This window comes from Oryctolagus cuniculus, chromosome 7, assembly GCF_964237555.1.
Source record: "Oryctolagus cuniculus chromosome 7, mOryCun1.1, whole genome shotgun sequence".
NCBI classification, from domain to species: domain Eukaryota; kingdom Metazoa; phylum Chordata; class Mammalia; order Lagomorpha; family Leporidae; genus Oryctolagus; species Oryctolagus cuniculus.
In genome coordinates, this window is record NC_091438.1 from 111,035,982 (window position 1) to 111,048,973 (window position 12,992).

The 12,992-nt window shown below is 41.6% G+C and overlaps 1 protein-coding gene across 10 annotated transcripts in view; it reads right to left on the reverse strand.

Annotated features, from left to right (window-relative positions):
- Positions 1-12,992, reverse strand: part of PATJ (PATJ crumbs cell polarity complex component) — a 438,074-nt gene that overhangs the window by 406,066 nt on the left and 19,016 nt on the right. For all 10 annotated transcript variants that reach the window (XM_070078398.1, XM_070078393.1, XM_070078397.1 and 7 more), the window contains exons 4-6: positions 12,254-12,448; positions 9,488-9,627; positions 1,657-1,852 (exon numbers count right to left, since the gene is read on the reverse strand). In XM_070078398.1, the coding sequence (XP_069934499.1) occupies positions 1,657-1,852; positions 9,488-9,627; positions 12,254-12,448 (531 nt within the window). The remainder of the gene's footprint in view (positions 1-1,656; positions 1,853-9,487; positions 9,628-12,253; positions 12,449-12,992) is intronic.

The window sequence follows — 12,992 nt, forward strand, 5'->3', positions numbered from 1 at the left end:
GAATTAATAGAAGAGTTTGGTACAGTGGTAGGATATAAAATTAACACCTAAAAATCAATATCCTTTATATACACACACAATGCCAAAGCTGAAAAAGAACTTGTAAGATGAATCGCATTCAAAACAGTTACACAAAAAAAATCAATACTCTGGAATAAATTTAACCAAGGATGCAAAGACCTCTATGATCAGAATTACAAAATATTAAAGAAAGAAATAGAAGACAGAAAAACATGGAAAAATCATCCATGTCAATGGACTGGAAGAAACAATATTATCAAAATGTCCATATAACTGAAAGCAATTTGCAGATTCAATGCAATATCAATTAAAATATCAAGGATGGGGCTGGCACTGAAGCATAGTAGGTAAAACTGCCACCTGCAGTACTGGCATCCCACAGGGGTACTGGTTGGAGACCCGGCAGTTCCACTTCTGATCCAACTCTCTGCTGTGGCCTGAGAAAGCAATAGAAGATGGCCCAAGTCCTTGAGATCCTACACCTACGTGGGGGACCTGAAAGAAGCTCCTGATTCCTGGCTTTGGATTGGCTCATCTCCAGCCACTGCAGCCATTTGGGGAGTGAACCAGTGGATGGAAGATCTCTCTCTCTGCCTCTCTGTAACTCTTCTTTTCAAATAAAAAAAAAAATTAAAAAAACCAGGATATTCTTCTCAGATATAGAAAAAATGATACTGAAATTCATACGGAAACACAGGAGATATTGAATAGCTGAAACAATCTTATACAACAAAGACAGAGGCATCACAATACCAGATTTGAAGACCTACTACAGGGGAGTTATAATCAAAATAGCCTGGTACTGGCACAAAAACAGACGTGTAGACCAATGGAACAGAATAGAACTCTAGAAATCAATCCATGCTTCAACAAACAGCTTATCTTTGATAAAGGAGCTAAAACCAATCCCTGGATCAAGAACAGCCTCTTCAACAAATGGTGCTGGGAAAACTGGATTTCCACATGCTGAAGTATGAAGCAAGATCCCCACTTTATACCTTACACAAAAATCTACCCAAAATGGATCAAAGAATTAGAACTGAAAAACATATTTAGGGAAATAAGCCAATCCCCAAAAGACAAGTGCCATATGTTCCCCCTGATGTGTGGTAACTAACAGAGTACCTAAAAAGTAATCTATAGCAATGAAATTGACACTTTGATATGCAATGGCTTTGAACAGCCCTTATCTTGACTGTTGAGGAAGTTGTTTTTTTTCTTCATACTATTTGTTGGACTCTGTACTTAGTTTAGGGTTAATGTTACCTGTTTAAAGTTAATTGAAAATAGATCTTACTAAAAAATAAGAATGGGAATACGAGAGGGAGGAGGAAGAATGGTAGGAGTGTGGTTGGGAGGGAGGATAGGGTGGTAGGTGTTCTTAAATTTGTATTTATGAAATACATGAAGTTTGTATACCTCAATAAAAGGTTTCCGAGGGCAAAACAAATAAATACATCTAGAAAGGAAGGAAGAAAGGGAGGGGGGAGGGAGGAAGGGGCGAGCTTGAAGCTGCATTTAGAGATATGATCATGTTGGGTTATGATAAGTAAAATGATACCTGCTAAATCTTTACACTTCTTACAATCAATAGCATAATACAAAATTAAGTATTTTTCCAAATTTGCAACTCACTGTTTCAGGCAGAGTTGTGTCAGATAAGCTTGTAGAAGTACTGCTTTTTCTGTGGACTGGGTCCCTGGCCACAACCAACCGCAGAGATCCCGTGGTTTGTTGTAATAATGCAATTGCTTGCTGGTGGGAAATGTTCTGATCCAGCGGTGTGTGATTAATGGCCAATATTTGGTCATTTTCCTTTAATCTTTGATCCCTTAATCATATAAGAAATGAAACATTTGTTTAAAGCAATATAACAGCCTGATTTTTTTATTTTATTTTTTGTAACTTTTATTTAATGAATATAAATTTCCAAAGTACAGCTTATGGATTACAATGCCCCCCCCCCCCCGCAATAACTTCCCTCCCACCCGCAACCCTCCCCCTCTCCCGCTCTTCTTCCATTCACATCAAGAATCATTTTCAATTATCTTTATATACAGAAGATCAATTTAGCATATATTAAGTAAAGCTTTCAAAAGTTTACACCCACATAGAAACACAAAGTGTAAAATACTGTTTCAGTACTAGTTATAGTATTAAATCACAATGTACAGCACATTAAGGACAGATCCCACATGAGAACTAAGTACACAGTGACTCCTGTGATGCCTGGTCTTTTACTCCTTAAGTAATTATGTAAAAGCACATTCTAAGGACAGCCTAGGATTTAGTTGGTCCTGGTTAACTATATCTGACTTTATTATCTCCCAAACACCACTGAAACCCCTCCCCTTATTTATTCATTATCACCACAAGTCTGCATCATTCTTGTCTCTCTGGCATCCACTCATTTCCTCCTTTCCATTCCCAGCACCACCTCCACCAGCTGGAGCATCCTTATCTAGTATCAAAACCTAATTTCCAAAAATTCATCAAGATTTATCTTTCTAGGCTCTCTTCATGCTCAGACTTCCCAACTCAAAAATGGTCATCAGGGCCGGCACTGTGGTACAGTGGGTTAATGCCCTGGCCTGAAGCACTGGCATCCCATTTGGGTGCCAGTTCAAGACCTAGCTGCTCCACTTCCAATCCAGCTCTCTGCTATGGCCTGGGAAAGCAGTAGAAGATGACCCAAGTCCTTGGGTCCCTGCACCCGCGTGGGGAACCCAGAAGAAACTCCTGGCTTCGGATCGGTGCAGCACCAGCCATTGCGGCCAATTGGGGAGTGAACCAGCAAATGGAAGACCCCTCCCTCCCTCCCTCTCTCTCTTTCTCTTCCTCTCCTCTCTCTGTGTTAACTCTGACTTTAAAATAAAAAAAATAAATCTTAAAAAAAAAACAATGGTCATCTGTGATTATTGACAAATAAAGAGAGCCAAAGGAAAGAAAATAAACTCCTATCATGATTATTTCATAAAATAACATTTTTAACCTTAAAAAGTACAGGAACAGGAGCCAGTTTTTAGAACAGCAGGTTGGGCCGGCGCCGCGGCTCACTAGGGTAATCCTTCACCTTGTGGCGCCGGCACAACGGGTTCTAGTCCCAGTCAGGGCGCCGGATTCTGTCCCGGTTGCCCCTCTTCCAGGCCAGCTCTCTGCTGTGGCCAGGGAGTGCAGTGGAGGATGGCCCAAGTGCTTGGGCCCTGCACCCCATGGGAGACCAGGAGAAGCACCTGGCTCCTGCCATCGGATCGGTGTGGTGTGCCGGCCGCAGCGTGCTGGCCGTGGCGGCCATTGGAGAGTGAACCAACAGGAAAGGAAGACCTTTCTCTCTGTCTCTCTCTCACTGTCCACTCTGCCTGTCAAAAAATAGAAAAAAAAAAAAAAAAAAGAACAGCAGGTTGAGCCACCACCTGAGATGTCCATCCCACATGAGAGCCAGTTCAATCCCAGCTGCTCTACTTCTGATCCAGCTCTCTGCTAATGCACCTGGGAAAGCAGCACAAGATGACCAAGAACTCGGGCACCTGCCACCCACATGGGAGACCAGGAAGGAGTTCCAGGTTTCTAGCTATGGCCAGGCCCAGCCTTGAATGCTGTGGCCATATGGGGAATGAACCAATGGATGGAAGATCTCTTTTGCCTCCTCCTTCCCCTCTTCACTCTCTGTAACTCTGCCTTTCAAATAAATAAAATAAATCTCTAAAATAAAGGGTTCTCTCAGAAAAAAAATACAGGAAGAGATTTCAGAACAGAGCATAATCCTTTTCATGAAAAAACTTGAAATAATGAAAATTCCATCATAATGTCCTTATTTTTCTCAATTTGAGGCAGACCAGCAAAACTTTGTCTAAAATCTTTATCTAAAAAAAAAAAAAAAAAAAAAAAAAAAAAGCCAGCAGTGTGGTCCAGTAGGCTATGCCTCCACCCGTAGCACTGGCATCCCATACGGATGCCAGGTCATGTTCCAGCTGCTCCTCTTTAATCCATCTCTGTGTATGGCCTGGGAAAGCAGTGGAAGATGGCTCAAGTGCTTGGGTCCCTGTACTGTAAAAATGAGAGACCTGTAAGAAGCTCCTGACTCCTGCTTCAGATCGGCCCAACTCTGGCCATTACAGCCATGTGGGGAGAACATCAGCAGATGGAAGACCTTTCTCTCTGTCTGTAACTCTGCCTCTCAAATAAGAAAAGAAAAAAGAAAAACTTTGTCACAGACCAGAATATAGTAACTACTGACTTCTAGGAACACAAGGAAAAGAGCTTTGTGCAACAAATAGTAGTTGGTATTCAAAGGTCTGTATGTCCCACCCCAAGGAGTCCTCTAACTCAGGTTCCTCCTCACACAAACCCCTTCTCCAGCTACTCTGATCTCTTCTTTGAACATGGCTGGCATTTCCTACTCTAGTATAAACTGCTTCCTTCATCACTCATGCCTTTGCACTCTGCTCAGCCAAATTCAATCGGTCCTTACCAATCCAACCAAGTCTCAGCCTCTCCTTCACTTCCTCATTTCCACAGTGCTCTGAACTAGTCCATCACTTACTGAACACTCATGGCAACTGTGTGTGCTCTCACAAAGCTGGCTAATTCCCAGCTTATTAGATTTCAAATCTTCTGAGGACAGGGAATTGGGTGCTCTAGAATCTCCCTTGGAACTAGCAAGCTGAATATTTTAATTTTTGAGGTCAAAATTGTGAGTGGCTCTGACAATCCACTGTGTAACATTTAAAATGCTGCTTAAACATCATTTTACTGATATTAGAAGTCACTTATGTTATATTAAGAGGCAAGAATTAGATACAGAATGGTACATACTCAGATTTAATTGACCTCAACTTTATTCAAACAAAACCTTCTAATGCTATTTCCTAGTTGTCTCAAGTGTTTTGTTGGTTACGTTTCTGTATTTTCTAAGTTCCTATTATATGCATAACTGATTTACATAATTAAAAAAACTTCAAATTGAGAGTGTTTCTTATGAAACTTTCTCCAGTCCTAAAGAAACAGTTATTTCTAAATGTGAATCCTCCTCTGCTTCCCTAGGTGCATTTTCAGGGAGTTAGAGCAGAAGTAGAGCATCCAGGACTCAAACTAGCACCTATATGGGATGCTGGCATTGTAGGTGGCAGTTTTATCCACTATGCCAAAACACTGGCCTGGATATTCTAAAATTAATTAGGGGTCAGGTGTTTGGGTCCATGGCTGAAGTGACTGCTTGAACTGCCCACATCCCTACATCTCAGAGCACCTGTTTTGAGTTTGGGCTATTCTTCTATAGGTCTGGCTTCCTGCTAATCAGTATCAGGGAGGCAGCAGATGGCAGCTCAAATACTTTCATCCCTGCTACCCACTTGGGAGACCTGGATAGAGTTCCAGGCTTCTGGCTTCAGCCTGGCTCAGCTCTGGCTGTTGAGGGCATTTGGGGAGTAAACCAGCATATTGAAGACCTCTGTTTCTGCCTTTCAAATAAAATGAAAATAAATAAAAATTTTAAAATAAACAAACAGAAGAATTAGCTTTACTGCTTGTATTACTTACAATTTAGCTTTCCATATGATTATTAATAATACAAGTGGAGTTGGCGCTGTGGTGGAACAGGTAAACCTGCCGCCTACAGTGCTGGCGGGCCATATCGGCACCAGTTTGTGTCTCAGCTGCTCCACTTCCAGTCCAGCTCTCTGCTATGGCCCAGGAAAGCAGTAGAAGATGGCCAAAGTCCTTGGGCCCCTGCACTCGTGTGGGAGACCCAGAAGAAGCTCCTGGCTCCTGGCTCCTGGCCCCTGGCTTCAGATCGGCACAGATCCGGCCACTGTGGCCAACTGGGGAGTGAACCAATGGATGGAAGACCTCTCTCTCTATCTCTCTCTCTGCCTCTCCTTCTCTCTGTATAACTCTTTCAAATAAATAAATAAATCTTTTTAAAAAATCTCTAAAAAATGTATACAGCTATAACATACATACATTTAATGGCAGATATTAACTTTCCCCAATACAATTACATGCAATTATATGATATACATGCTATTTAACTCCCTATTAATTTGTACACAAACACACAAACATATACCCCAAATTCAGACTTTCCATTCAAGGGAAGCTCAGTTCTTATTTCTCCACCACAACATTAAGAGATAATGAATTTCCATGACTTTGAGAGTCAACAGGCCCTAGACAAACTCCTAAAATAACAGTTTTATGTGGAAAGTCCTTAGAATAAAGGAAGACCTCTACAAGACTATGAAGACCCTTTATATGCTCTAGCATGTCCTACCTGGCTGGTCCCTCTCTCACTGGTCACATCCTGCACCATCTCTCACTATGATCCCCTGCAGTTAAGTACTAGCCACACTCCAAGCACAGGAGCTGTATTTATTTATTTGAAAGTCACAGTTACAGAGAAAAAAGGAAAGGCAGAGAGAGAGATCTTCCATCCGCTGGTTCACTCCCCATATGTCTGCAATAGCTGGAGCTGAGCCAATCTGAAGCCAGGAGCCAGGAGCTTCTTCTGGGTCTCCCACGTGGGTGCAGGGGCCCAAGCACTTGGGTTATCTTCCACTGCCATCCCAGGCCATAGCAGAGAGCTGGATCGGAAGAGGAGCAGCCAGGACTAGAACTGGTGCTCATATGGGATGCTAGCGCTTCAGGCCAGGGCTTTAACCTACTGTGCCACAGCACCGGCCCCAAGTCTTCCTTTTCTAATAAAGGCTTTCTCTCCCCAAATATCTGTCTCAAAGAGGTGTTGGTTCTAGTTTCGTGTCCTTGGGGTTAAAGTCTGTGTGTATTTAATCTATATATGGTAGATCACAGAAATACCATGGACATATGGGATGGCAACCTGTGAAAAAAGTATTTAGCAAGGTACCTCATGATAACCTCATGAAATAATGGAGAAGTAAATGCTGAATGTAGGGACAATTATATTTGTTATTGATATGAATGCTTTAAAATTAGAGTATTGGAAGACCAACCTGGAATAAAGAACCCACATACCAGATACTGCTGCTCAACTTTCTATCAATAGGATTTGTATATCTAAACATCCAATATATTGAAACCACAAAGTTAGGGAGGATGACAAATATATTATTTCAGTACTTCTCAAAGCGTTCTAAGGAATTTAATAGGTGTTGTAGGAAGAAAAAGAGTCCATATTAAAAGTTCCATACAGATAGAAAACAGATTAGTGGTTACCAGGGGATGGAGAGAAGAAGGAATTGGGAAAAACTATTAATCAGTCTAACAATGTCAGGGTTTTCTTTAGAGATAATGGAAATTAGATAGTGGAGATGGTTACCTAACATTGTAAATATACTACAAACAACTACATTCTATACTTCAAAATAGTCAAGTTTATTTAGTGAATGACATCACAATAACAGTTTTAAAAGAGAAGAAAAAGTTAAAATTATATAGAACAGCTGGTCAATCAAAATGATTTTTCTTTAAAGGATCTCAAAGCCTGCAGTAAGCTAACAGCAATTCTAAGTCCAGGTCTATATTGTATGATCTAAGAACAGGCCTATTTTATACTTGCTATCTGTTTCATTTGCTGTTTCTTTACTAATAGCATGTGCTCTTACTCCCAGAACTGTCCCAACTTGAAAAAAACAATTCTATGATTACCCAAACTGTGTATACCTAATCCCCCAAGAAAAAAGAATCAAGAGTTTCTCAAACATATCTGACCATTGCTATGGTTCCATAGAACATACTTGAGGATATGCTGTATTAGACTACAGAATTAAGATATAAAGGTATGAAAATGTTATATCTGAATTTTGATTAGGAGAGATTAAAATTAATTTTCCATGAATTGAGAATGTGAATTAAAAGACATTCTGTTGACTGAGAATTCTTACAATAGTATATCACCGTAGTTGCTATTACTCTAACAGGCATATTTAGGGAGGGTATTTATTAAATAAATAATAAACCAATGCTAGCATGCGATATTAGAGCATTAGTTTGAGGCGAAGCTGCTCTGCTATGATCTAACTTCTTGATAATGTGCCTATGAAGGCAGCAGAAGATGGTCCAAGTACTTAGGCCCCTGCCACCTCTGTGGGAAACCAGGAAGGAATTCCTGCCCCTGGCTCTGGCGTGGCCCAGATCTGGCTGTTGTGGCAAATTAGGGAGTAAACTGGCAGATAGAAGGTCTCTCACTCTCCCTGCCTCTCTCTGCCTTTCAAATAAATAAATAAAATAAATTATAGACTGGAAACTAAATGGAAGCAAAATATAATGCTTACATATACTCCTTAAATAAAAAAAGCAAGTGTAAATGGGGTGATAGACATAAGAGGCTTCTTTACTGACAATAGCATAATAAATCAAAAGTGTAATATGTTGGCCGGCGCCGTGGCTCACTAGGCTAATCCTCCACCTTGCGGCGCCGGCACACCGGGTTCTAGTCCTGGTCGGGGCACCGGATTCTGTCCCGGTTGCCCCTCTTCCAGGCCAACTCTCTGCTGTGGCCAGGGAGTGCAGTGGAGGGTGGCCCGAGTACTTGGGCCCTGCACCCCATGGGAGACCAGGATAAGTACCTGGCTCCTGCCATCGGATCAGCGCGGTGCGCCAGCCGCAGCGTGCCAGCCGCGGTGGCCATTGGAGGGTGAACCAACGGCAAAAGGAAGCCCTTTCTCTCTGTCTCTCTCTCACTGTCCACTCTGCCTGTCAAAAAAAAAAAAAAAAAAAGTATAATATGTCCACCAAAAAAGTTGTTATACTCTTAAAATCAGTGTGCAGAATGAAAGGTTCAATATTCTCATTCTACTGATCAGGCTATAGCTAAAATATGTTCACTTGTTAATGACAGAGTGTAAAGAGCTCTAGCTTAGCATTCAGACTGTCTTAGAATCATATGACTCCAGCATCAATACCTTTGTAACTACAGATATCCTGAGGCTTTCTGAACCTCAGTTTTTTCCATCTAATAAAGGCTGTAATAAGGGCCAATGTTGTGGCATAGTGGATTAAGCTGCTGCCTGTGACACTGGCATCCCATACAGATGCCGATTTCAGTCCTGGCTGCTCCACTTCCAATCCAACTCCCTGCTAATGTGCCTGAGAAAGCAGCACAAGATGGCCTGAATGCTTGGACCCCTGCCACCTACATGTGAGACCCAGAAGAAGCTCCTGATTCTTGGCTTTGGCCTGGCACAGCCACAGCTATTGTGATCAGTGTGGAGTGAACCAGTAGATGGAAGACCAATCTTGTTGTCTTTCCCCTTCTCTCTGTAATTCTTTCAAATAAATAAATAAATATTAAAAAAAAAAAAATGCTGCAATGTTACCTATACAGCTGCCACAGTATATGTGAAAGTCAACAAAAGGCCTGACAAATGCATGAGAATAGCTAAAAGTAAGTTCATGCTATTATTACTGTTTTTGACACTAGTTTTTTATTCTTTTACCAATGTTTTCAGATTTGTCAGAAAAGAATTAGCAAAATGAACATCTTCCTCACCTGTCTGCTATACTCCCTGGCTGTACTTCCTTCACAAAGATGTCCACTTCTGCCATATTGTGACTTCTAAGGGCCACCACACTGAATCCAAGGCCTCCGGTTGAAGGCCGTTCTATATCAATGTATTCAATCTGCCGACCCTGAGGAAGGAACAGGGATAAAAAAAAAACAAGCCAATGACTTACCAGTAACCAACACACTCTTTCCTCAGAACCAAAACTTCTTAGCACAAAAACAGCTTCTCCTAAGTCACCTTTACAAAACCAAATAAACAACATTTCAGGAATCAATTGTTTCTGGCAAGCCTCTCCCTTGATTATTCAGGACAGAACACAAGAGGGAGTCATGAGGCATCTTCACACTCCATTCCCATTCTGAAAGAGAGTCCAAGGCTAGAAGAAAGCTTCTGAAAAAAACCTCCTTCCCCACAGCACGTTCTACATTACTTTGTATCCTGAATTTCCCTGAATTCTCTTGATGCAAAATACACCTTTAAAAGAGGAAAGTAACAAGACGTATCAAAAACATGCTAGCATTTAGGGTAAGTCAGAGCCAGATGCTGCATTTTTTAGGGTTCTGCTTTTAATTCTATTGTGATGAATTGATGTTCCAATGCTCCAGTCCAAACGGGTTCTACTCCATGACAAACAGGTAGATTTTTACTTTAGTTAAGAACTGAGTTCTTGGGTCCAGTGCTGTGGCTTAGCAGGTACAGCCACTGCCTGCAGTGCCATCAGCCCATATAGGTGCTAGTTCAGTCCCAGGTGCTCCACTTCCAATCCAGTTTCCTGCTGTGGCCTGGGAAAACAGTAGAAGATGGCCCAAGTCTTTATGCTCCTGCACCCATGTGGAAGACCTGGAAGAAGCTCCAGGCTCCCAGCATCAGCTCAGCCCAGCTCTGGCCATTGCAGCCATTTGGGGAGTGAACCAGCAGATGGAAGACCACACTACCCTGCCTCTCTGTAACTCTGCCTTTCAAATAAATCAATCTTTAAAGATTGATTTATTTATTTGAATGACAGTACAGATAGACAGAGGCAGAGAGAGAGAGAGACAGAGGTCTTCCATATACTGGTTCACTCCCAAGATGGCCCAACAGTTGGAGCTGTGGCAATCTAAAGCCACAGGAGCTTCTTCTGGGTCTCCCATGTGGGTGCAGGGGCCCAAGGACTTGAGCCAACTTCCACTGCTTTCCCAGACTGTAGCAGAGAGGTGGATGAGAAGTGGAGCAGCTGGGACTTGAACCACACCCATACAGGATGCTGTCACTGCAGGTGGCGGCTTTACCCGCTATGCCACAGTGCTGGCCCCTCAAATAAATAAATCTTTAAAAAAACTATATTCATAACATGAGAACTTTATAAATGCAATCAACTAGCAAATGTATTTTTTTTTTTTTTTTTTTACAGGCAGAGTGGACAGTGAGAGAGAGAGACAGAGAGAAAGGGCTTCCTTTTGCCGTTGGTTCACCCTCCAGTGGCCGCCGTGGCCCGTGTGCTGCGGCTGGTACACCGCACTGATCTGAAGGCAGGAGCCAGGTGCTTCTCCTGGTCTCCCATGGGGTGCAGGACCAAGTACTTGGGCCATCCTCCACTGCACTCCCTGGCCATAGCAGAGAGCTGGCCTGGAAGGGGGGCAACCGGGACAGAATCCGGCACTCCGACCGGGATTAGAACCTGGTGTGCCGGCGCCGCTAGGTGGAGGATTAGCCTATTGAGCCACGGCGCCGGCTCCTAGCAAATGTATTCTATAAAAATTATTAGTCAAATGAAGAGCACACAACAAGAAAGTAAAAATGAAATTAGGTCCAGAACATTATTTAACTTTTACACCCTAAACAGATTCTTTCAAAATTAAAGTTTCACTTTTAAAGGCACTTATTAGATCATAAGGTGAACAGAAAACCGACACAGCCAAATTCAACTATTATTTAATTTTTAATAGATGCTAAGGGCTACAATTGTATTACCCTAGAATGTTTCCTTGGATTTTCCAAATGATGTAGTTTATTCATTCTGCTATGATGTAAAATTTTAAACAATATTAATTAGTATTTAATAATTTCTGGCACACATATTAATTTTTCTTCTGTGATGAAAGCCAATAAGAATCTCTTTTTTTTTTATTTTATTTTATTTTTTTTAATTTTTGACAGGCAGAGTGGACAGTGAGAGAGAGAGACAGACAGAGAAAGGTCTTCCTTTGCCGTTGGTTCACCCTCCAATGGCTGCCGCTGCAGCCGGCGCACCGCGCTGATCCGATGGCAGGAGCCAGGATCCAGGTGCTTTTCCTGGTCTCCCAGGGGTGCAGGGCCCAAGCACCTGGGCCATCCTCCACTGCACTCCCTGGCCATAGCAGAGAGCTGGCCTGGAAGAGGGGCAACCGGGACAGAATCCGGCGCCCCAACCGGGACTAGAACCCGGTGTGCCGGCACCGCAAGGTGGAGGATTAGCCTATCGAGCCACGGCGCCGGCTCAGAATCTCTTTCTTTACAAGAGCAGAAATGTGTCCAATTGGAGTAATTTTCTAAACAGTCATTTTCTAAACATTTTCACACACACACGTGGGTGCTTTCCTTATATAATTTTAATCCAAACAATTTCTAAAACATGATTTAAAAATGAGTCAACTCCTCCTAATAACACAAATGCACAAGCAAAGTACATAGTAACACATTTTAAGGTAAAAAGAGTGAGGATGAGTACCTTTTTAAAGCTAAACAGAAAAAGAAAAGCTAAATAGTACAATGAAAAGATATAACTTTACCTGAGCCATCTGTTGAATGATAGAGTTGAAGTCTTCATTTCCCAGCTTTGGAGTCCAAGGAAATAACCCAGAAACAGTCGAACTATTAGAGGGCCTATGGACATTCCCATTAGCAATGGAGCTATCAGTGAATACTAACAAGCCTTTCCTGGAAAAATCAAAGCTGGCTGAACAATCTGAGGGTAAATGGCTGAGCTGTTGACAGGAAACATAAAAGAGAATCAGCAACAGAAACCTACAGAAAAGACATTTTAAAACATTTATTAATTATTATTTTCTCCATTATGTATGTAATTTGCATTATAAATATGCACACATGTAATAAATATATGAATTTATAGGTGCATAAGTCTAGGATTTTTAAAAATTAATATTACACAGAATACTTAATAGCTTAAAATTTGTTTCTGCTTCCTGCCTTCTACTACCTGGAGTTAATAGCATGGGCACTAACATTTCATTACACTTCATATGCACAGATATACCTACTCATATAAACATGTAAGACGCTAAGTCATTTTGCATTTATCTGTACATTTCCACATGGGAAGCCACAAAAGATCCACAAGTAGCATACAGTAATAAAGGTACTTATTGAGTGTTTGCTAAGAGCCAAGTACTGTACCAAGACTCTCACATGTATTATCTCATTTAACCTGTAAACAGATTAAATCATTATTCCATTTTGTGAATGTGAAAAACGAGGCACATAGTGGTCAAGTAATTTTCCTAAGATTGG